Here is a 24,937-nt window from a genome sequence, read left to right as displayed (position 1 = left end):
AACTGTGTTTGGGGGGTACAAACAGCTGTAAGAAGAATGGGGGGGGGGGGGGGGCAGCAGGTAAAGATGGCCGACAACAATTTATATCAGTATTGCCCGACCTGCAGCCCATCCCTTGCAGAGAATGTACAACTCCCAGGTCCCTTCAGCTGTCAGGAACCCAACAACCACTGCGGGCCCCGACACATCTAATGAGGCTCCACCTACAGAGCAGAGGATTATGGGATGGGATAAAAGGAAGTTGCCCTTTGCTCCCTGTGCCCCCTGTCCAGTCCCCTTTAGTATCACAGCCCTGGTACAGTGCATTGATTCTACAGCACCCAGCAACTCCCAGCAGCCCTAGCACTGTGGAATGATTCTACAGCACCCAGCAACTCCCAGCAGCCCTAGCACTGTGGAATGATTCTGCAGCACCCAGCAACTCCCAGCAGCCCTAGCACTGTGGAATGATTCTGCAGCACCCAGCAACTCCCAGCAGCCCTAGCACTGTGTAATGATTCTGCAGCACCCAGCAACTCCCAGCAGCCCTAGCACTGTGTAATGATTCTACAGCACCCAGCAACTCCCAGCAGCCCTAGCACTGTGTAATGATTCTACAGCACCCAGCAACTCCCAGCAGCCCTAGCACTGTGTAATGATTCTACAGCACCCAGCAACTCCCAGCAGCCCTAGCACTGTGTAATGATTCTACAGCACCCAGCAACTCCCAGCAGCCCTAGCACTGTGTAATGATTCTACAGCACCCACCAACTCCCAGCATCCCTAGCACTGTGTAATGATTCTACAGCACCCAGCAACTCCCAGCATCCCTAGCACTGTGTAATGATTCTACAGCACCCACCAACTCCCAGCATCCCTAGCACTGTGTAATGATTCTACAGCACCCACCAACTCCCAGCATCCCTAGCACTGTGTAATGATTCTACAGCACCCAGCAACTCCCAGCAGCCCTAGCACTGTGTAATGATTCTACAGCACCCACCAACTCCCAGCATCCCTAGCACTGTGTAATGATTCTACAGCACCCAGCAACTCCCAGCATCCCTAGCACTGTGTAATGATTCTGCAGCACCCAGCAACTCCCAGCAGCCCTAGCACTGTGTAATGATTCTGCAGCACCCAGCAACTCCCAGCAGCCCTAGCACTGTGTAATGATTCTGCAGCACCCAGCAACTCCCAGCAGCCCTAGCACTGTGTAATGATTCTACAGCACACAGCACCCAGCAACTCCCAGCAGCCCTTACCAGCTGTGGAACAAATGAAAAATTCCTGCACACCCCAAAAAAAGTTGCTGTGCACCCCGCCTGTTTGAGGGTCCATGCTAATGAGGCTAGAAGACCCCATAGCAAAGGTTTCCATTCCATTAAACCCTTCCCATTTAAAGGGGAACTTACACAGGGCACAGATATGGAGCCTATTTAGTTGCTAGGGTCAGTATCGCTAGAGACCAGGACGACTGTGAGACGGGATATTTATTACTGCCTGGTTGCTATGCTCAGGGATACCTGCCCCACCCAGAGGAAAAATATTTTAAAAATCTTAAAAATCTCCCCGGCGCCTTCATAGAGTTAATATTTAGCTGAACTTCCCCTTTAAATGGTGTATAAGCCTTTGGGCTGGTTGGACAGGGGGACACAAGGCACTGCTGAGGCCCCCAAAGGTTTATAAAAATTAAAAAAAAAAAAAACGCCCCACTCAGCCCCCCCCACTCCTATATCTGCAATGAACAGATGGAGGCAGGAAATAAAGGGAAAGTAAGGAACAATTAAATTAATACTAATGTATCCTAAGGGAGCATGCGTATCTGGGCCGCCCACCCAAGGGTGGGGTTACACAAAGTACACACATAGGACCCGTGGGTGCTTCTATACGTTAAATGCACGGGGCATGCATTGCGCTTCTGCGCCACTTAAAATCCGTTTTAGTCTTTGCAGAGAGACGCAGACATTCCCAGAGCCACCCCGGCCAGTTCCATGTGAGTCTGAAGGGGGAACCAGTTCTCACCAGCAAAGAAGGGGGGATGGGGGGGAAACTTCCAGGCGCTGGGATGAACGTAACCACGGGAACGCGGCTCCAAGTAATGGGAATGGTGTGGAAGTCCTGGGAGCGGAGAGCTCAAAGCTTCTTGGGTCTGCGTCCGACTTGGTAGTAGAAGTAGACGCTGATCAGGGCGAAGAGGAGGCAGATGGAGAGGACGGCGGCCGTGGTCAGGGAGGGGGTCCCGCTCTCAATCACCGTCACCGCAGTCACTGCGGGAAACAACATTAAAGGGTAAGTTTCACTTCAATATGACAAATGGATATTGTTCATGGCAATAAAAGTCCACCAGAGGGCACTGTTTCTCCTGTAGGATGGGGGGGAGGAATATTCATGGCTAAAGGTGCCCATACACCTTAAGATCCGCTCGCTCGGCAATGTCGCCAAGCGAGTGGATCTTCTCCCGGTATCCCCCACCTGCGGGTGGGCGATATCGGGAGAATCCAGGCTAATTATAGGGACGGGTATAGGCAAAGTCGGTTTGGGAACCGCATCAACGAGCCGATGCGGTCCCTGATCGGACTAGATTTTTTAACCTGCCCGATCGATATCTGGCCAATTTCCGGCCAGATATCGGTTGGGCAGGTCCGTCGGTAGTGCCCATACAAGGGCCAATTAGCTGCGGAATCGATCTAAGGGACCCATATCAGCAGCTAGAATCGGCCTGTATTTAAAGGGGACGTAGGTAGCTGCCATAATGAAACAGCCAGGGAGGCTAGCAGGGGCTTCTGGGAGTTATAGTTTAAGGCCCATGGCACACCAGACTTATATCTGCCAGCAGAGGGACATTGAGGATGCCCGCCCTAGACTTAAATGGCATCAGCGCTCCCTTCTTAAAGGCACAGTAGCCCATTTGTATCTACTTAGAAGCCGACGCACAGACACGTGTCTCACCGAGGAGCTGGATGCCGAGGTAACAGGCCTCCGTCAGGAGCGTCCACCGTATTATGACTTTCTCCGCCGTGTACATGGAATTCCATATAATGAGGGAAATGCCTGGAAAACAAATGACGGTGGTTTAACCAATCAGAAGCATGCTTCTAGCCGCAGCCCTGTAACAAAGGCACCCAATGCACGGTGCTGGTTCTTCTACACAGACCCAATATATTGTTTTCCTATTGGGAACAGAATCAATTATAAAGTGGTAGTGTGTGCAGGAACCTGCTTCCAGCGAGTGAGGCTTATGGGTGTCGCTGTGGCCCCTGGAGGTACAGTCAGGGGCATAACCACCAATAAATACTAGTAAAACAGACATTTGGGTTTGAAAATTAATTGGCTGTGGGGCCCAGTAATAATTTGTCACGTGACTGAGTACAGTGGTGTAACTAGAGGTAAACAAATTCAGTTTACCCAAAACATTGGTAAGTTGAGAGATATTAAAATTGCTCATTATCTAGGGCCTTACCTGGCCCTCTATATTCCTAGGCCCCCTGCAACCACAGGCTCTGCTTCCGCTGTAGTTACACCCCCCATGGAGGTACCTAGACATCTACAAAGCCAGATCACCCCTCCCCGATATCACTCCGCCCTCAGCAGGGCAACTGACTTAACCCTATAGATGCCATTATACTCCCCTCTGTCCCCCATTAGGCTAGCGCAGGATCGGGGGGTCACTTACTAAAAAGGGCTCCTCCGTACAAACGGGTGGAAGTCTTGCTGCTGACTGGGCCGCTGTCGAACACGGCTGCGTAGAGCTGATCCGGGAACGTCAAAGCCTGCGGAGAGAGGGAAGCAAAAGTAAGAAAGTGATATTCTGAGATAATTTTCAATTGGTCTTTATTTTTTATTATTTGCTGTTTTTGAATTATTTAGCTTTTTGGTCAGTTGCTATCTGGTTGCTAGGGCCCAAGTTACCCTAGCAACCAGGCAGTGATTTGAATATGAGCAGAAGGGGGCTGGAATAAAAAGATCAGTAAAAAATGACAAAAGAAATAATAATCGTAGCCTCACATTGTTTATGGGCTCCCGGGGTCAGTGACCCCGCATTTGAAAGCCTGAAAAAAGTCAGAAGAAGGTGGTAAATAATTTAAAAACTAATAAAAATACATTTATTTTACACTTACCATGACAGCGATCCCTGTGAAGATGACGGCGGAGAGGAACTGCCACAACCTGCAGAGAATACAGAGCGGGGATCACATACAAGCAGCAGGGAATTTACAGTTACTCACTACCTTATGCCTATGAAATGCAACTCACAGGGCATGCTGGGAAGTGTAGTCCAGGAAATGCTAGCAGCTGGGCCACAACACAGGATTAGGCTGCACTATCATGCAGTTCCACTATCGGCCATTAGATGGCAGTGATGAGTTAAAATGAGAATTTCCCCCCTTTTTCCCTTTCCATGTAAACTCGCAGACCCTTGAAAGATCACTTGTTAGAAAGAAAAAGCTACTGAGCTCCTTAAATCTCTCTTTGAGGTTCAGAAAAGCAGAAATGTAATCAGCCATTGGAATAGATTTAAAAAAGGCAGCGGAATTAGCATTAAAAATAGATTGTTATACAGTTATACGGCCGCTTCCTGTCCCTCCTGCAACTTCACTTATATAATCTGAGTAGGATTCATGTTACACTGACTCATAATTACAGCTCAGCTTCCAGGGTGGGTTTTATATTCCTGCTGTCACATTCTCACTCACAGGCTGCGTTATACATTATGTATTGGCACCGCATGTAACAGTATTAACCTCTTCATACACTGCTTAATTAGTAGGGAGAGATGGTGCCTATAGTAGCAGTGGGGGATAATAGCCTCTGGGAAGGGACTGGGGCGGTGGGATAGCAGGTATAGTAGGGAGAGATGGTGCCTATAGTAGCAGTGGGGGATAATAGCCTCTGGGAAGGGACTGGGGCTGTGGATAGCAGGTATAGTAGGGAGAGATGGTGCCTATAGTAGCATGGGGGTAATAGCCTCTGGGAAGGGACTGGGGCTGTGGGATAGCAGGTATAGTAGGGAGAGATGGTGCCTATAGTAGCAGTGGGGGATAATAGCCTCTGGGAAGGGACTGGGGCTGTGGGATAGCAGGTATAGTAGGGAGAGATGGGCTATAGTAGCAGTGGGATAAATAGCCTCTGGGAAGGACTGGGGCTGTGGGATAGCAGGTATAGTAGGGAGAGATGGTGCCTATAGTAGCAGTGGGGATAATAGCCTCTGGGAAGGGACTGGGGCTGTGGATAGCAGGTATAGTAGGGAGAGATGGTGCTATAGTAGCAGTGGGGATAATAGGCCTCTGGGAAGGGACTGGGCTGTGGGATAGCAGTATAGTAGGGAGAGATGGTGCCTATAGTAGCAGTGGGGATAATAGGCCTCTGGAAGGGACTGGGCTGTGGGATAGCAGGTATAGTAGGGAGAGATGGTGCCTATAGTAGCAGTGGGGGATAATAGCCTCTGGGAAGGGACTGGGGCTGTGGGATAGCAGGTATAGTAGGAGAGATGGTGCCTATAGTAGCAGTGGGGGATAATAGCCTCTGGGAAGGACTGGGCTGTGGGGATAAGTAGGGGAGACGATGGGGATAATAGCCTCTGGGAAGGGACGGGGCTGTGGGATAGCAGGTATAGTAGGGAGAGATGTACCTATAGTAGCAGTGGATAATAGCCTCTGGGAAGGGACTGGGGCTGTGGGATAGCAGGTATAGTAGGGAGAGATGGTGCCTATAGTAGCAGTGGGGGATAATAGCCTCTGGGAAGGGACTGGGGCCTGTGGGATAGCAGGTATAGTAGGAGAGATGGTGCCTATAGTAGCAGTGGGGGGATAATAGCCTGTGGGAAGGGACTGGGGCTGTGGATAGCAGGTATAGTAGGGAGAGATGGTGCCTATAGTAGCAGTGGGGGGATAATAGCCTCTGGGAAGGGACTGGGGCTGTGGGGATAGCAGGTATAGTAGGGAGAGATGGTGCCTATAGTAGCAGTGGGGATAATAGCCTCTGGGAAGGGACTGGGCTGTGGGATAGCAGGTATAGTAGGGAGAGATGGTGCCTATAGTAGCAGTGGGGGAATAATAGCCTCTGGGAAGGACTGGGGCTGTGGGATAGCAGGTATAGTAGGGAGAGATGGTGCCTATAGTAGCAGTGGGGGATAATAGCCTCTGGGAAGGGACTGGGGCTGTGGGATAGCAGGTATAGTAGGGGAGAGATGGTGCCTATAGTAGCAGTGGGGGGATAATAGGCCTGGGAAGGGACTGGGCTAGGGGATAGCGGGGAGTGTGGGGGATAATAGCCTCTGGGAAGGGACTGGGGCTGTGGGATAGCAGGTATAGTAGGGAGAGATGGTCCTATAGTAGCAGTGGGATAATAGCCTCTGGGAAGGACTGGGGCTGTGGATAGCAGGTATAGTAGGGAGAGATGGTGCCTATAGTAGCAGTGGGGGGGATAATAGCCTCTGGAAGGGACTGGGGCTGTGGGATAGCAGGTATAGTAGGGAGAGATGGTGCCTATAGTAGCAGTGGGGGGATAATAGCCTCTGGGGAAGGGACTGGGGCTGTGGGATAGCAGTATAGTAGGGAGAGATGGTGCTATAGTAGCAGTGGGGGGATAATAGCCTCTGGGAAGGGACTGGGGCTGTGGATAGCAGGTATAGTAGGAGAGATGGTGCCTATAGTAGCAGTGGGGGGATAATAGCCTCCGGGAAGGGACTGGGGCTGTGGGATAGCAGGTATAGTAGGGAGAGATGGTGCCTATAGTAGCAGTGGGGATAATAGCCTCTGGGAAGGGACTGGGGCTGTGGGATAGCAGGGTATAGTAGGGAGAGATGGTGCCTATAGTAGCAGTGGGGGGATAATAGCCTCTGGGAAGGGACTGGGGCTGTGGGATAGCAGGTATAGTAGGGAGAGATGGTGCCTATAGTAGCAGTGGGGGGATAATAGCCTCTGGGAAGGGACTGGGGCTGTGGGATAGCAGGTATAGTAGGGAGAGATGGTGCAGTCAGTTACTACGCAGAACGATCCCTGTTAGTAAGTAGGCAGTGAATGCCCCGTTTCTCTCAGTAACAGCCCGGCCGCCCCAGAGCAGCTCCCAGCAGACCCGGGGTACAAAGGCCACGTTCATTCCCGTCACTCACCTCAAACCCAGAGGTTCCCGTACAGCGAATTTGATTTCATTTCCCAGAACCTGAGAGATCTGCCCAGGAGAGAAACAAAGGGGACAGTTTAGCCGAGGGGCCGGGGAGTCTCGTTACACAAACACTAACACAACTGATGTTGATCTTGGCTCATAACGAGACCGCGTCTCTCTATCCCTTTCTGTTGCTGGGTCCGACTCTTGACAAAATGTAGCAGAAGTCAGATCTCCTCAAGCTTCCGCTACATCGTTTCTAGAGTCAGAACGGATTTATTTTATATTTTACAGCAATCAGGCCTTTATTTCTGCAAGGGCTCGGCAGCGTGTCTGGGCCGTACGGGGTTAAAAAAGAGACTGCCTGATGGAATTAGAGCCGACAGCCTCGGATAAGACGCAGAAATGGGAAAGAAGCCGCGTAGGGAAAGATTAGAGAGACATTTAACACAGCGGCATCAAAGCAGAAACCGCAGCGCCGGAGAAGAGGCTTCTTAGTGGCAACAGAGCAACCCGCGAGCCCCCATAATGCACCAGGGGATGTATTCATATGAAAAGGCAAAAAGACAGGGGGGGAAAAAAGAGAAGCTGCTGCCTGCTGAGAACCAATAGACAATAAAGGTAGAGAATCCCCCCCCCAGGGTCAATCATTCTTTTTATAACTATTTTTAAACAGATAACAGATAAGAAAAAGGAATATTTAAATAGGACAGTGTCTCTTTAAATCAAGTTGTGCTGCCTGCTGCCAACATGAGGGGGCAGGCTATTAAAGGATAACTATAATTAACATATGACTTGCACTCTGGAGCTGGAGCTACTTCCTACATTCATGGATATCTGTGTCCTATTTCATTCAACCAATCAGGAAGGAAGGTATTAGAGAAAGTGTTCTATATGGGAAGCCATTTTGTTGCTACTTTGCACAATCCAGGAAGTAAGGATACCTGGCAGGAAGTTGCTTTGCTGGGATACAGGAAGTGTATGAACACTAACACAGAAGTGGCAGTGCATGGACATACACACATCTTTTTAAATCCCCCTAGTTTCCCTTCAAGGTGGAGTCTACAGCAGGAAGAGGAGGAGCTAATTGTCTGACCCGCTAGTGCACCGGCAGAGTCTGGCTCACCCATCCATTCCACAGCCATGAAAGGGAACATGGTAAAGTATCAGGGTGACCCACCTTAGACCTGTGGACCTCTCCGTCATCATCTTCCCCTCCCACCCCAAGGATCTTGCGGGTTTTCAGTCGGCTCACAAGGTCCGTCTGGCTGTGCTTCTTCATTAACGGGGGAGGCGACTTGGCAGCCATCTTGAAACCGGTGCAATATCCCCCTTATACCTGGGAATGAGCAAAGGGATTGAAAGGGTTAGTCATCAGCGCAACAAAGATTAAGCACTAGGTAGGTACCTAATATATAGGGGCAGAGACAGGGGAAAGTGTTGGAAGGGTTACTGCCTGCTCTGCTCTCATTTCCCTACAGAAATAGGGATTGGTAGCACTAGGTAGGTACCTAATATATAGGGGCAGAGACAGGGGAAAGTGTTGGAAGGGTTACTGCCTGCCCTGCTCTCATTTCCCTACAGAAATAGGGGTTGGTAGCACTAGGTAGGTACCTAATATATAGGGGCAGAGACAGGGGAAAGTGTTGGAAGGGTTACTGCCTGCCCTGCTCTCATTTCCCTACAGAAATAGGGGTTGGTAGCACTAGGTAGGTACCTAATATATAGGGGCAGAGACAGGGGAAAGTGTTGGAAGGGTTACTGCCTGCCCTGCTCTCATTTCCCTTCAGAAATAGGGGTTGGTAGCACTAGGTAGGTACCTAATATATAGGGCAGAGACAGGGGAAAGTGTTGGAAGGGTTACTGCCTGCCCTGCTCTCATTTCCCTTCAGAAATAGGGGTTGGTAGCACTAGGTAGGTACCTAATATATAGGGGCAGAGACAGGGGAAACTGTTGGAAGGGTTACTGCCTGCCCTGCTCTCATTTCCCTACAGAAATAGGGGTTGGGTAGCACTAGGTAGGTACCTAATATATAGGGCAGAGACAGGGGAAAGTGTTGGAAGGGTTACTGCCTGCTCTGCTCTCATTTCCCTACAGAAATAGGGGTTGGTAGCACTAGGTAGGTACCTAATATATAGGGGCAGAGACAGGGGAAACTGTTGGAAGGGTTACTGCCTGCCCTGCTCTCATTTTCCCTACAGAAATAGGGGGTTGGTAGCACTAGGTAGGTACCTAATATATAGGGGCAGAGACAGGGGAAAGTGTTGGGAGGGTTACTGCCTGCCCTGCTCTCATTTCCCTACAGAAATAGGGGTGGTAGCACTAGGTAGGTACCTAATATATAGGGGCAGAGACAGGGGAAAGTGTTGAAGGGTTACTGCCTGCCCTGCTCTCATTTCCCTTCAGAAATAGGGGTTGGTAGCACTAGGTAGGTACCTAATATATAGGGGCAGAGACAGGGGAAAGTGTTGGAAGGGTTACTGCCTGCCCTGCTCTCATTTCCCTTCAGAAATAGGGGTTGGTAGCACTAGGTAGGTACCTAATATATAGGGGCAGAGACAGGGGAAAGTGTTGGAAGGGTTACTGCCTGCTCTGCTCTCATTTCCCTACAGAAATAGGGGTTGGTAGCACTAGGTAGGTACCTAATATATAGGGGCAGAGACAGGGGAAAGTGTTGGAAGGGTTACTGTCTGCTCCGCTCTCATTTCCCTACAGAAATAGGGGTTGGTAGCACTAGGTAGGTACCTAATATATAGGGGCAGAGACAGGGGAAAGTGTTGGAAGGGTTACTGCCTGCCCTGCTCTCATTTCCCTTCAGAAATAGGGGTTGGTAGCACTAGGTAGGTACCTAATATATAGGGGCAGAGACAGGGGAAAGTGTTGGAAGGGTTACTGCCTGCTCTGCTCTAATTTCCCTACAGAAATAGGGGTTGGTAGCACTAGGTAGGTACCTAATATATAGGGGCAGAGACAGGGGAAAGTGTTGGAAGGGTTACTGCCTGCTCTGCTGAAGCTGGCAGAGGATGCTGGGAACTGTAGTGCAACAACCCAGGAAGGGTTACAACGCATTTTTCAGAATGGCAAATCCTTTGGAACATTCCGGGTTCTGAGAACCCCCTCCCGCGCCCCCCGTTTGCTCGGCAATGTATGATTAGAGAGAAGCGTAAGGGGCGCCAATTAAAGGGAAAGGGCATAAAATATACATCAAACAGAGGCAGCGGCATCTTTTGTAGGAGACATAATGGGCCCCACCAGCCAGGGCTTCATTTCAGGCACAATGAGGCTTCTGCTGCTTCTATTCACAGTAAAAGACTGAAAAGCGCAATAGAATGCATGGCAATCAGCGTGGCACCTCCCTCTCCCCCCGGCACACACAATGCGCCCCAACTCGCATTATTCAGCGCAGCATCAGGACCATTCACGCAGCATTGTATCTACGCCAGCCAATGGCAATCATCTGCCCCACTTATAGAATAGATAAATATACACACCGGCGCCATGGGCAGCCAATGGGCAATCACGGCACTGGGAGTCATTTAAACCAATTGCACTGCACCGTCCCAGGCAGGGTCAGTCTGTAGCGACGCCCAGAGCGGGGCAAAACAGCTATAGCAGCGACCAATCAAAAGGGGCAACAAGGATATAAGGGGTCATTTACTTTGCCCCTGGGTGCAAAAGCACTAAGAGGGGCAAAGACTAACTACCCCGGCACGTAGGAAATGACCCCCTAAATCCAAGTGTGCGAGGGAAGGGGAAACAAGAGCTTCAGTTCTCTGAATTATTTACCAGCGCCACGCCCTTCATTTATCAAAATTAGGCGAGCGCGGAAGGTAATTACCCACACCATTTCCCAGGTTAGCCGCCCCCCCCCGAGACGGGCACTTCTGATTGGCTACAGAGCCGCCTTTGTTGCGGTTACTGGAGTTAACAAACAGACTGTGTGAGTGTGAGAACTTAGATGTGGAAACCTAAACCATTGTTTAGTCATTATGGTTTGCTTCCCCTTTATGTTTGTAGGAATGTAATAGAGGGCTGTTCCTGCTGAATTGTGCTTAGTACAGGGGAATCCCTATGCTGCCATAGTTTTATGGTATCTCTCTGTACAGGCTATGAGCAAACTTAGGGGGCTGTTCCTGCTGAATTGTGCTTAGTACAGGGGAATCCCTATGCTGCCATAGTTTTATGGTATCTCTCTGTACAGGCTATGAGCAAACTTAGGGGGCTGTTCCTGCTGAATTGTGCTTAGTACAGGGGAATCCCTATGCTGCCATAGTTTTATGGTATCTCTCTGTACAGGCTAGGAGCAAACTTAGGGGGCTGTTCCTGCTGAATTGTGCTTAGTACAGGGGAATCCCTATGTGCCATAGTTTATGTTATAGAATGGCTAATTCTAAGCAACTTTTCAATTGGTCTTCATTACGTAACTTTTATTGTTTTGTTTTTTTTAAATTATTTGCATTTTTCTTCGGCCTCTTTCCAGCTTTCAAATGGGGGTCGCTGACCCCGGCAACCAAAAACTATTGCTCTGTGAGGCTACGATGTTATTGTTATTTTTCATTACTTATCTTTCTAGTCAGCCCCTCTTCTATTCATATATTAGTCCCTCGTTCAGACCAATGCCTGGTTAATAAGTCAAATTGGACCCTAGCAACCAGATAACTGCTGAAATTCCAAACCGGGGAGGTGCAGAAAAGTAAAATAATAAAATAAAAGAAGACCAGTTGCAAATTGTCTCAGAATAGCACTTTCTACATCATACTAACCCCTTTAATACATGGACCCAGTTGTTAACCCCTTGACTGCTGATGACTAGTGGGAATCGCGTCTCACTGATTGGTATTGGCTGGCAGTTTGGGGTCCCCTGCCCCCCAGTACAAACGTTGATGTAGGAGCGCAGCGGGTAAGGGATTTCTGGCAGCGCGTAGACTGGGTGCTTGGCGCATAGGCAGACGGTATTTATCACAGCCTTCGCTGCGTTTATACAACAGGCGATGACGAGGGAGGCTGTCTCCTTTCCGAGAGGCGCCTACTGCCTGACTGAGTGCGCCCGTCCCTGCCAACTGCTGCCTTCTCCCCGCAGGCACCGGGCATCCTGCCTAATTATTCCATCTACTTGGAATGTAGTCTGAGCTCAGAAAGGCTGCAGGGGGGCTCATTAGTCCAACCCCGAGCCCCCCCCCCCCCCCCGCCGGACACACGCAGCACACGTGTCGGTGTAATCACTGGGAAATGCGACTCACGCATCACTGATTGCTTATTTATTCCTTACAAAATGCTTCCAGGGTATCTGTACAGCAGGAACAGCCCCCTAAGTTTGCTCATAGCCTGTACAGAGAGATACCATAAAACTATGGCACATAGGGATTCTCCTGTACTAAGCACAATTCAGCAGGAACAGCCCCCTAAGTTTGCTCATAGCCTGTACAGAGAGAAACCATAAAACTATGGCACATAGGGATTCCCCTGTACTAAGCACAATTCAGCAGGAACAGCCCCCTGAGTTTGCCCATAGCCTGTACAGAGAGATACCATAAAACTATGGCACATAGGGATTCCCCTGTACTAAGCACAATTCAGCAGGAACAGCCCCCTAAGTTTGCTCATAGCCTGTACAGAGAGATACCATAAAACTATGGCACATAGGGATTCCCCTGTACTAAGCACAATTCAGCAGGAACAGCCCCCTAAGTTTGCTCATAGCCTGTACAGAGAGATACCATAAAACTATGGCACCTAGGGATTCCCCTGTACTAAGCACAATTCAGCAGGAACAGCCCCCTAAGTTTGCTCATAGCCTGTACAGAGAGATACCATAAACTATGGCAGCATAGGGATTCCCCTGTACTAAGCACAATTCAGCAGGAACAGCCCCCTAAGTTTGCTCATAGCCTGTACAGAGAGATACCATAAAACTATGGCACATAGGGATTCCCCTGTACTAATCACAATTCAGCAGGAACAGCCCCCTAAGTTTGCTCATAGCCTGTACAGAGAGATACCATAAAACTATGGCACATAGGGATTCCCCTGTACTAAGCACAATTCAGCAGGAACAGCCCCCTAAGTTTGCTCATAGCCTGTACAGAGAGATACCATAAACTATGGCACATAGGGATTTCCCCTGTACTAAGCACAATTCAGCAGGAACAGCCCCCTAAGTTTGCTCATAGCCTGTACAGAGAGATACCATAAAACTATGGCACATAGGGATTCCCCTGTACTAATCACAATTCAGCAGGAACAGCCCCCTAAGTTTGCTCATAGCCTGTACAGAGATATACCATAAAACTATGGCACATAGGGATTCCCCTGTACTAATCACAATTCAGCAGGAACAGCCCCCTAAGTTTGCTCATAGCCTGTACAGAGAGATACCATAAAACTGTGAACTACCTCTTTAAAAGAGATATAAACCCAAACATACAGTTTTGGCTAAAGAGAGAAAATAAAAATTCAGCCTTAACCCAACTCGCAGACGGGTCTGGGCATTAGAGAGTCGATATATATCCGACCCCCCCATTGAAATCCCCCCAGAGCTCCGGGCCGGACCTGCGCGCTTCCAAGGAGCCGCGGGAAAGGTAATTTCACAGGAGCTAAAAAAAGCCGCTGTTTAATTGGGTCTCTAATTGCTTTCTGCATCCCCGGCCTGTTACACCAGCCCCGAGCTGGAAAGGTCACCCCTGCATCAACTGTAAGCTCTTTGGGCAGAAGGTCATTATATACTGTATCTGACATTCTATTCAATCCCATATTATATATATATATATGTCTGTTTGCATAAGCAATCAGAAAAGCATGTCATTGGCCGAGATTAGCGTATTCTCTGCGCTGCCGAAAATAGCTTTTTCTGTGTAACTTTAGATCTTGCATAATGAATTATAATGCAGCGAAGTGTTGTAAACAAGCGTCATTCTATCCAGCTTTCTGTTGAGCTGACTTGTCTCATTCTATCACAGTGGCACAGATCCTATCTGATCCCCCCATTGTAAGCAGCAGTCCTGCCCTGCTTTATGGCTGAGATTCTAGCTATCTGTATAACAGAGCATTCTGTCACAGTGGCACAGATCCTATCTGATCCCCCCATTGTAAGCAGCAGTCCTGCCCTGCTTTATGGCTGAGATTCTAGCTATCTGTATAACAGAGCATTCTGTCACAGTGGCACAGATCCTATCTGATCCCCCCCATTGTAAGCAGCAGTCCTGCCCTGCTTTATGGCTGAGATTCTAGCTATCTGTATAACAGAGCATTCTGTCACAGTGGCACAGATCCTATCTGATCCCCCCATTGTAAGCAGCAGTCCTGCCCTGCTTTATGGCTGAGATTCTAGCTATCTGTATAACAGAGCATTCTGTCACAGTGGCACAGATCCTATCTGATCCCCCCCCATTGTAAGCAGCAGTCCTGCCCTGCTTTATGGCTGAGATTCTAGCTATCTGTATAACAGAGCATTCTGTCACAGTGGCACAGATCCTATCTGATCCCCCCATTGTAAGCAGCAGTCCTGCCCTGCTTTATGGCTGAGATTCTAGCTATCTGTATAAACAGAGCATTCTGTCACAGTGGCACAGATCCTATCTGATCCCCCCATTGTAAGCAGCAGTCCTGCCCTGCTTTATGGCTGAGATTCTAGCTATCTGTATAACAGAGCATTCTGTCACAGTGGCACAGATCCTATCTGATCCCCCCCATTGTAAGCAGCAGTCCTGCCCTGCTTTATGGCTGAGATTCTAGCTATCTGTATAACAGAGCATTCTGTCACAGTGGCACAGATCCTATCTGATCCCCCCATTGTAAGCAGCAGTCCTGCCCTGCTTTATGGCTGAGATTCTAGCTATCTAGAATCCACTGCAAATCCAAAAGGCTAAAAGTTGTAGTTGAACAGGACAGGAGCCAAACCCCAGCCTCAGACAGGATTAATTCCCTTGTCCGGTTTCCAGTTGGAAGTGCTTAGCAGCAGGGCACGCGCCAGACAAGGAGACAAACACCAATCATTTTACACCCCATTTACTGGCTCTGATTTATAAAGCGAGGGAAAGGCTCCTGCCCGCCTCTGCCAGGGATGTGGCTCTGTGCCAGGAAGCCAAGCGCCATCTGCCTCACATAAATCACGGGCAAGATATGGGTCACGCGAACAAAGGAATGATCAGAGAAGGGGCCGGCATGAATGAACCAATCAGCAGCAGCCATTGTACAACTACAATTCCCAGCATCCCCTATGAGACCAAGCTAGGAGTATAATTACGGTAGTTACGGTTACTGTTTGTGTTCCTATTTGATTAAGCATTAAAGGGGAAGTTAACCTTTACCTTTTAGTATGTTAAAGAAAACTCTATCCCTAGTAACTTTTCATTTGCTCGTTATTTATTATAGCTTTAGACACCGCTGGTACAGGAGGAATTTGCCCCAAATCGCTCGAATGCATGATCGGCATTACAGTCACGGCTACAGGCGGCACAGCGCGCCACAATCCCAATAGCGCTCAGTTAATCCTCTCCCTCCGACTGACGGGTTTTTAATTTACTTTAAACGGGAAAATGTGCCCTAGTGCAGTAACCTATGGCAACCAGAGAAATGTTTCCTTTAATTGTTCTGTACGAAGATGAACAAAACTAATTGCTCATTGGTTGCTATGGGTTTCTACCCAAGTGCAGATTGGCCCAGGGAGCCCCTTAATTGGGGGATAAGCAACTTAAAGTTCTAATTAACCCCCCCCCCCCCTGGCTATATGGGCCACAAGTTGCCATGATCTGTGATTAATGCCCAGACACACAGGGGCTGATAGCCAGATACTGGGGCAAACTGGCGAGGGTTTTTTTTGGCAATAACCGTGATTTCAACCTGGAAATTGACCCCTAGGAAGTTAAGGGGGTATTCAAGGGGGGCACTTAGTATCTGCAAACTTGCCCACAGCTCCAGCAAAGAACGTTCCTTTCTCACCGCGTAATTAGCATCCGGCAGATTTCTCCGCATAACAAATGCACAGTAACCACCAGAATCCTCGTTAGCTTAATCCCAGCTTGGCTCAGCCTTAATGTCATTGGTACAGTTATTCTGGGCAGCTGGGCGCGCGGCTTAGTACTGGGTAACTGGTAATCCCAGCATCAGGGGCAATAGCGCCCGGTCACCCAGAGCCGTAACTCCCCCATAAGCACCAACAGCCTTATTTGTGCCCTGGGTACCCCTGGAACTATAGCAGGGTGACTGTTACCCCAATGTTTCTATATATCTGTAACCTTGTTATGGGCTAAGGGGGCCCAGCCTGAAGGCCAGTTAGGGGGGATTTGGGGTGAGTGCTTATTTGTGCCCTGGGTACCCCTGGAACTATAGCAGGGTGACTGTTACCCCAATGTTTCTATATATCTGTAACCTTGTTATGGGCTAAGGGGGCCCAGCCTGAAGGCCAGTTAGGGGGGGATTTGGGGTGAGTGCTTATTTGTGCCCTGGGTACCCCTGGAACTATAGCAGGGTGACTGTTACCCCAATGTTTCTATATATCTGTAACCTTGTTATGAGCTAAGGGGGCCCAGCCTGAAGGCCAGTTAGGGGGGGATTTGGGGTGAGTGCTTATTTGTTCCCAGGGCACCCCTAGATCCCTACAGACTGATTTATCTCTATAAGCAGAAGACTAAGTCCTGAAGCTTCATTTATCCAGGACTAGGGCCACACAATCCTACTGCCTAATTTTAGAAGCCTTAATCTATTACTGTAACCTCTAATAGTTAAACCATATTAAAGCAGAAAAATATCTTTTTTATTTAGAAATCAATGGCATTGGGTAAAAAAACTTTTGTTAACCAAATTCCCAAGGGGAAACTTGATAGTAAATCCTAAGCCATTTAGTTCAGTATATTAGAGGACACTGATGATCAATTACTTCTTTACAGGTGCAATTCATTCACAAATGATGCACACTGGGACTTTTCAGCCAAACGGAGCCAATCAATAGCCTATCAGCCAGTGTTTTTCAGACACACTTCATCTTCACTCACTAATGTGGTTCTAATGTTGCACTTACACACAAAGCTACTCTCTGTGAGACATGTGTGATGAACAGATAGGAAGGGACTGGGGCTGTGGGATAGCAGGTATAGTAGGGAGAGATGGTGCCTATAGTAGCAGTGGGGGGGATAATAGCCTCTGGGAAGGGACTGGGGCTGTGGGATAACAGGTATAGTAGGGAGAGATGGTGCCTATAGTAGCAGTGGGGGGGATAATAGCCTCTGGGAAGGGACTGGGGCTGTGGGATAACAGGTATAGTAGGGAGAGATGGTGCCTATAGTAGCAGTGGGGGGGATAATAGCCTCTGGGAAGGGACTGGGGCTGTGGGATAGCAGGTATAGTAGGGAGAGATGGTGCCTATAGTAGCAGTGGGGGGATAATAGCCTCTGGGAAGGGACTGGGGCTGTGGGATAACAGGTATAGTAGGGAGAGATGGTGCCTATAGTAGCAGTGGGGGGATAATAGCCTCTGGGAAGGGACTGGGGCTGTGGGATAGCAGGTATAGTAGGGAGAGATGGTGCCTATAGTAGCAGTGGGGGGATAATAGCCTCTGGGAAGGGACTGGGGCTGTGGGATAGCAGGTATAGTAGGGAGAGATGGTGCCTATAGTAGCAGTGGGATAATAGCCTCTGGGAAGGGACTGGGGCTGTGGGATAGCAGGTATAGTAGGGAGAGATGGTGCCTATAGTAGCAGTGGGGGATAATAGCCTCTGGAAGGGACTGGGGCTGTGGGATAGCAGGTATAGTAGGGAGAGATGGTGCCTATAGTAGCAGTGGGGGGATAATAGCCTCTGGGAAGGGACTGGGGCTGTGGGATAGCAGGTATAGTAGGGAGAGATGGTGCCTATAGTAGCAGTGGGATAATAGCCTCTGGGAAGGGACTGGGGCTGTGGGATAGCAGGTATAGTAGGGAGAGATGGTGCCTATAGTAGCAGTGGGGGGATAATAGCCTCTGGGAAGGGACTGGGGCTGTGGGATAGCAGGTATAGTAGGGAGAGATGGTGCCTATAGTAGCAGTGGGGGGATAATAGCCTCTGGGAAGGGACTGGGGCTGTGGGATAGCAGGTATAGTAGGGAGAGATGGTGCCTATAGTAGCAGTGGGGGGATAATAGCCTCTGGGAAGGGACTGGGGCTGTGGGATAGCAGGTATAGTAGGGAGAGATGGTGCCTATAGTAGCAGTGGGGGGATAATAGCCTCTGGCAAGGTATAGTAGGGAAAACCCTGTGCTTCACTAGAATAAGAAAAGAGTGAATATAATTAACATTGGCAGCAGTTGATAGGAGAAGAGATAGGTTGGGGGGGACCCAGCACTGGGGGAACAAAGGTCCCTGATAGATGTAACAGCCCCATTATTCTCTGTGCCACATAATTCCAACTATATCTACAGAACTCCAATTCCACAGAAAGGAAAGATTCTTAAAAGACACCTATTATATTATTTCTATTTATAAATTTTACATCTTCATGGATCCATGGATACAGAGTAACCGAGAGAGGATTAAGTGAATACAAATCAGAACTGCTCCTTCCTTGTCATATTCAGTAGGAGGCTGTTCCTGCTGAATTGTGCTTAGTACAGGGGAATCCCTATGTGCCATAGTTTTATGGTATCTCTCTGTACAGGCTATGAGCAAACTTAGGGGGCTGTTCCTGCTGAATTGTGCTTAGTACAGGGGAATCCCTATGCTGCCATAGTTTTATGGTATCTCTCTGTACAGGCTATGAGCAAACTTAGGGGGCTGTTCCTGCTGAATTGTGCTTAGTACAAGGGAATCCCTATGCTGCCATAGTTTTATGGTATCTCTCTGTACAGGCTATGAGCAAACTTAGGGGGCTGTTCCTGCTGAATTGTGCTTAGTACAAGGGAATCCCTATGCTGCCATAGTTTTATGGTATCTCTCTATACAGGCTCAAACGTATGGGGCTGTTCCTGCTAAAAAGTGGTTTAACCTAAGGCACTGGAGTTTCAAAATTCCCAGCATCCCAGCCTTATTCTTGCCCAACAACTTCCTTTTAAAAACACAGAAAATTCCCCTTTGCCAGCTGTACAATGCAGATATACAAATTGCACGGCTTCACGCACAAGTTCACTATTGCACCACCCGCCCCACACAAACATTCCAGTGGCCAAACACAGGGAATCTACTGTACGTGGGACGTTGGTCTCTGCCCGACTATGGAACCTGTATTTGGATTTCGGCTCCTCCCTGTCTGCCCGCTATTGGCCACGCATATAAGGACACGCCCCCTTTATAGTTATGTGTAAATACAATTGCTGTTCTGTCTGTCCATTTCAGTGGCCCAATATAAAACCCTTGGGGGGGGGGGGGCAGACAGATCAGGAAATAAAAGAAACAAGACGTCATAAGAAACTGCACGTGAGAATTTACAGCCTACTGTCTGATGTCTCATCCTGTGTGGGAAAAGGAATGTGCAGCTGCTGCATGGGAAACCCTGGGAAATAATGGCGCCCCTCCGCTCCATGGGCTCCTGTATGGAACTCCAACTCCCAGCATCCCTAGCCAGTCCAGTCTCCCCCTAACTGGCCTTCAGGCTGGGCCCCCTTAGCCCATAACAAGGTTACAGATATATAGAAACATTGGGGTAACAGTCACCCCGCTATAGTTCCAGGGGTACCCAGGGAACAAATAAGCACTCACCCCAAATCCCCCCCTAACTGGCCTTCAGGCTGGGCCCCCTTAGCCCATAACAAGGTTACAGATATATAGAAACATTGGGGTAACAGTCACCCCGCTATAGTTCCAGGGGTACCCAGGGAACAAATAAGCACTCACCCCAAATCCTCCCCTAATTGGCCTTCAGGCTGGCCCCCCTTAGCCCGTAACAATGTTACAGATATATAGAAACATTGGGGTAACAGTCACCCCGCTATAGTTCCAGGGGTACCCAGGGCACAAATAAGCACTCACCCCAAATCTCCCCCTAACTGGCCTTCAGGCTGGGCCCCCTTAGCCCATAACAAGGTTACAGATATATAGAAACATTGGGGTAACAGTCACCCCGCTATAGTTCCAGGGGTATCCAGGGCACAAATAAGCACTCACCCCAAATCCCCCCCAACTGACCTTCAGGCTGGGCCCCCTTAGCCCATAACAAAGTTACAGATATATAGAAACATTGGGGTAACAGTCACCCCACTATAGTTCCAGGGGTACCCAGGGCACAAATAAGCACTCACCCCAAATCCCCCCCTAACTGGCCTTCAGGCTGGGCCCCCTTAGCCCATAACAAGGTTACAGATATATAGAAACATTGGGGTAACAGTCACCCTGCTATAGTTCCAGGGGTACCCAGGGCACAAATAAGCACTCACCCCAAATCCCCCCCTAACTGGCCTTCAGGCTGGGCCCCCTTAGCCCATAACAAGGTTACAGATATATAGAAACATTGGGGTAACAGTCACCCTGCTATAGTTCCAGGGGTACCCAGGGCACAAATAAGCTCTCACCCCAAATCCCCCCCTAACTGGCCTTCAGGCTGGGCCCCCTTAGCCCATAACAAGGTTACAGATATATAGAAACATTGGGGTAACAGTCACCCCGCTATAGTTCCAGGGGTATCCAGGGCACAAATAAGCACTCACCCCAAATCCCCCCCAACTGACCTTCAGGCTGGGCCCCCTTAGCCCATAACAAAGTTACAGATATATAGAAACATTGGGGTAACAGTCACCCTGCTATAGTTCCAGGGGTACCCAGGGCACAAATAAGCACTCACCCCAAATCCCCCCCTAACTGGCCTTCAGGCTGGGCCCCCTAGCCCATAACAAGGTTACAGATATATAGAAACATTGGGGTAACAGTCACCCCGCTATAGTTCCAGGGGTACCCAGGCACTGGGCCCCATCAGATGCTTTGGATTCCCTAGGGGCCCCACAGTCTGGCTCCCCCCACTCTGCAGGAGTCTATAGGGTTACCCCGTATAGAGACTTTCCCATGGCCGCTATAGGCCGTTGCAGGGCCCCTGGGGGCCACGTTGCTGTATATACAGAGCAATATAAGCAGAATAACCCCCGGCACACACACAACTTTCTGACTGGGCCTTTACACAACCCGTGTGAGTGCGTCATTCACATTTAAATGTTGTTTTTCTTCCGCAGGATGGATCCTGTACAACATCTGCACCCACAAACTTCCCTGTGGTCGGCAGCCACAGCCACTTTTCCCCCCTCCCACCCCAGACTCTCACCGACACGGGGCATAGGGGAGTATAACCCAACCCCATAGCGGCAGGAAGTGAGCAGCGCAACCCTTCAGGCGGTTTCAGTAAAGTCCCAGAGTATGGAAGGTAAACTATAACTCCCAGCATCCTCCATATGCCAGTTTTTCAAGTACAGGTATAGGACCTGTTATCCAGAATGCTCAGGACCAAGGGTATCCGATAAGGGATCTTTCCGTAATTTGGATCTTCATACCTTAAGTCTACTAAGAAATCAATAAAACATTAATTAAACCCAGTAGGATTATTTTACATCCAGTAAGGATTAATTATATCTTAGTTGGGATCAAGTACAGGTACTGTTTTATTATTACAGAGAAAAGGGAATCATTTAACCATGAAATAAACCCAATAGGGCTGTTCTGCCCCAATAAGGGGTAATTATATCTTAGTTGGGATCAAGTACAGGTACTGTTTTATTATTACAGAGAAAAGGGAATCATTTAACCATGAAATAAACCCAATAGGGCTGTTCTGCCCCCAATAAGGGGTAATTATATCTTAGTTGGGATCAAGTACAGGTACTGTTTTATTATTACAGAGAAAAGGGAATCATTTAACCATTAAATAAACCCAATAGGGCTGTTCTGCCCCCAATAAGGGGTAATTATATCTTAGTTGGGATCAAGTACAGGTACTGTTTTATTATTACAGAGAAAAGGGAATCATTTAACCATTAAATAAACCCAATAGGGCTGTTCTGCCCCAATAAGGGGTAATTATATCTTAGTTGGGATCAAGTACAGGTACTGTTTTATTAATACAGAGAAAAAGGAAATCAATTTTAAAAATCTGAATTATTTGATTAAAATGGGGTCTATGGGAGATGGCCTTTCTGTAATTCGGAGCTTTGTGGATATCGGGTTTCTGGATAAGTGATCCCATACCTGTATAATGTTCTGAAGGAAACCATATGGCAGCTCCTTAAGGGGCAGACTGATGCTTAGGCTGTTAAGTGGCCAATAAATGTTATAGCCTCAGTTCATAAAACCCTCTAATCCGCTTCTGATACGGCTGAACCTCGGGGGGGATTAATGTCAGCGAATGGGAAGAACAAACAGCACCCGCTGGTTCCTGATCTCCGGGCTCCCTGGGGCCAATCTACCCAGGATACCATGAAGGAGATTGTGCCCATTGCAATTGCATGAAACCTTGGCGTATCCCTTTCTTTTCTCTCGTTCCGACTCGTGAAACAATGTAGCAGAAGTCAGCTCTCCGGGTCTGTAAAACAGCTGGCTTCCGCTGCCTTGTTCCAGAGGATACAAACAACCAAGCAGATGCTGCTTTTAGCAGCAATTACAATTTACAAAGAGCTCTAAAAGCCCGGATAATGTTTTATTAATGCAGACTGGGAATGTGCTTTTCTTTCATTTCGCAGAACCGGGGTGGGAGTTGCCCTTTAAATCTCCGCCACAATAGGGTGGCTCGTGTCGGTTAAACGGTTCTGGTTATAAACATGTCCCCCCCATCCCACACACTGACCTTGACTGTATCTCTGCTCATTAGTCAGAAGCCTCTCTCCTAGATTAAACGAAGCAGCGTTTGAAGCTTTTGTCTCTGAGTGGATTCATTAAAGCAACGAGCTCGCTATGGGGTACCCGCCGGCGCCTTGGGGGGGGGGGGACAGGGCTACCAGCGCTCAATGTCTCAATGCCCGACCCGCTGAATGGATTTATCTGAATACAATATTGAATAGTCTTTTTGTACCTGCTGCTACTAGATTGCAAGCTCTTGGAACAAGTAACTCAACAATCCTGCATACAGGATTTCTATACATCGTTATCTAAAGGACACCTTTTAATTCTTTTAGACATGAGTCATGTCATTTGCAATTGGTCTATTTTAGTTACTTTTTTTTTTTTTGGCGCTGGTTACCCTAGCAACCAGTCAGGCTTTCACCTATATGGGCATGCTGGGAATTGTAGTTTAACAGTAGAAAGGGTTGACTTTTTGTCTGGAATTCCCTGGTCTACACCAAGTAAAAGTTAATTGTTTAGGTGAACTTTCCCTTTGTTGCTACAACTCCTAGGACCCTTCATCAGGAGTTGCATTTCATTAACAGCCACTTGCACCTGATTCTGCCCCCCATACACCTACTTGCACCCTATATTAATATATAATTTACTATACAGACCTCTGAGAAGAGAATTCAGCCCCAGGTCGGCACAACAGGATAATCGCAGCGATTCCCCGGAGCGACAGCGCTTCGTACAGAGCAGGGACCGAGTTCTCAGCGCAATGAGAAACAGCGCCCCCAGGGCTCCTCCTATGGCTTCACTCGTCGCAGCTTCTCTATCGCACTGACGCGCCGCACAGGCGTCTTGTAGCAAATACACATCGCTCCGATAATCGCTCGATCCCAGCGGCAGCGTTTCTGGCGCTATTTCTCATATACATCCCCCGCACACACATAAAGGTTCCGATTCCCGCAACCGCGGCTTCTGTCTCCCTCCAAACACCTGAAGGTTCTACCGCTTCTTTCCGAATCAAATAACGTTCTTTCCCTGCTACTGAGGTTCCTACCCCCCCCCCCCCACATTCTACCCTCCTACTAGATTTTCCCATGGAGGTTTTCACTCTACATCTGGGGGGTTCTACCCCCCCCCCAACTGCTGTTTCCACCCCCTCTTCTTATCTCTCCTCTCTCTGTCCCCCACAAAGCTTGGGGGGGGGTGCTGAACCTGGGTAAAAGCCCCCTCTCCCAACAGCACAGAGATTATGATCTACAAGCTTCCCAATACTGAGAGCTTCTGCCCCCCTAACCTTGGTCTTCACTCTGACCCCCTAACCTTGGTCTTCACTCTGACCCCCTAACCTTGGTCTTCACTCTGACCCCCTAACCTTGGTCTTCACTCTGCCCCCCTAACCTTGGTCTTCACTCTGACCCCCTAACCTTGGTCTTCACTCTGACCCCCTAACCTTGGTCTTCACTCTGACCCCCTAACCTTGGTCTTCACTCTGACCCCCTAACCTTGGTCTTCACTCTGACCCCCTAACCTTGGTCTTCACTCTGACCCCCTAACCTTGGTCTTCACTCTGACCCCCTAACCTTGGTCTTCACTCTGACCCCCTAACCTTGGTCTTCACTCTGACCCCCTAACCTTGGTCTTCACTCTGACCCCCTAACCTTGGTCTTCACTCTGACCCCCTAACCTTGGTCTTCACTCTGACCCCCTAACCTTGGTCTTCACTCTGACCCCCTAACCTTGGACTTTACTCTGCCCCCCTAACCTTCGACTTTACTCTGACCCCCTTACCTATACATAGCATTTTTAAGGGGTGAAGGGGTTCTGACCCCCACATACCTCAATTACTTCATCCCAAATATTTAGGGGAGGCTTCTGTTCCTCCCTTAATAATAGGCACTGCCAGCCCTCTGCCTAAATATAAGGGGGGAGGTAGACCCCCCCCCCTTGGCCTCCAGCCTCTCTGACCCCATTTCCTCTGACCCCTTGTCCAGCTTCCATGACTCAATGCTTCTCAATCACCCCCAGAACCTGTCTCTAATCTATTCAGACCCCCTGATTCTGTCTACAAGCACCCCAAGCCCTTCACCCTGCCTCCAGCCTCGCCTGTCCCTCTGGCCTTATCTACAGCCCCCACTATTTCC

General features: G+C 48.9%; 1 protein-coding gene across 1 annotated transcript; it reads right to left on the bottom strand.

The window, feature by feature from the left end:
- Positions 1 to 1,454: 1,454 nt before the first annotated feature.
- Positions 1,455 to 23,826, bottom strand: tp53i11 (tumor protein p53 inducible protein 11; the record flags this gene model as incomplete). The annotated part of the gene is given in 7 exon segments (NM_001112976.1): positions 1,455 to 2,249; positions 2,932 to 3,033; positions 3,656 to 3,752; positions 4,101 to 4,149; positions 7,094 to 7,152; positions 8,267 to 8,425; positions 23,462 to 23,826. Coding segments are annotated over 6 exon segments (570 nt in total). The 3' UTR covers positions 1,455 to 2,115.
- Positions 23,827 to 24,937: the final 1,111 nt, after the last annotated feature.

Source organism: Xenopus tropicalis, chromosome 4 (assembly GCF_000004195.4).
Source record: "Xenopus tropicalis strain Nigerian chromosome 4, UCB_Xtro_10.0, whole genome shotgun sequence".
Taxonomy (NCBI): domain Eukaryota; kingdom Metazoa; phylum Chordata; class Amphibia; order Anura; family Pipidae; genus Xenopus; species Xenopus tropicalis.
This window is presented reverse-complemented; position numbering and strand designations above follow the sequence as displayed.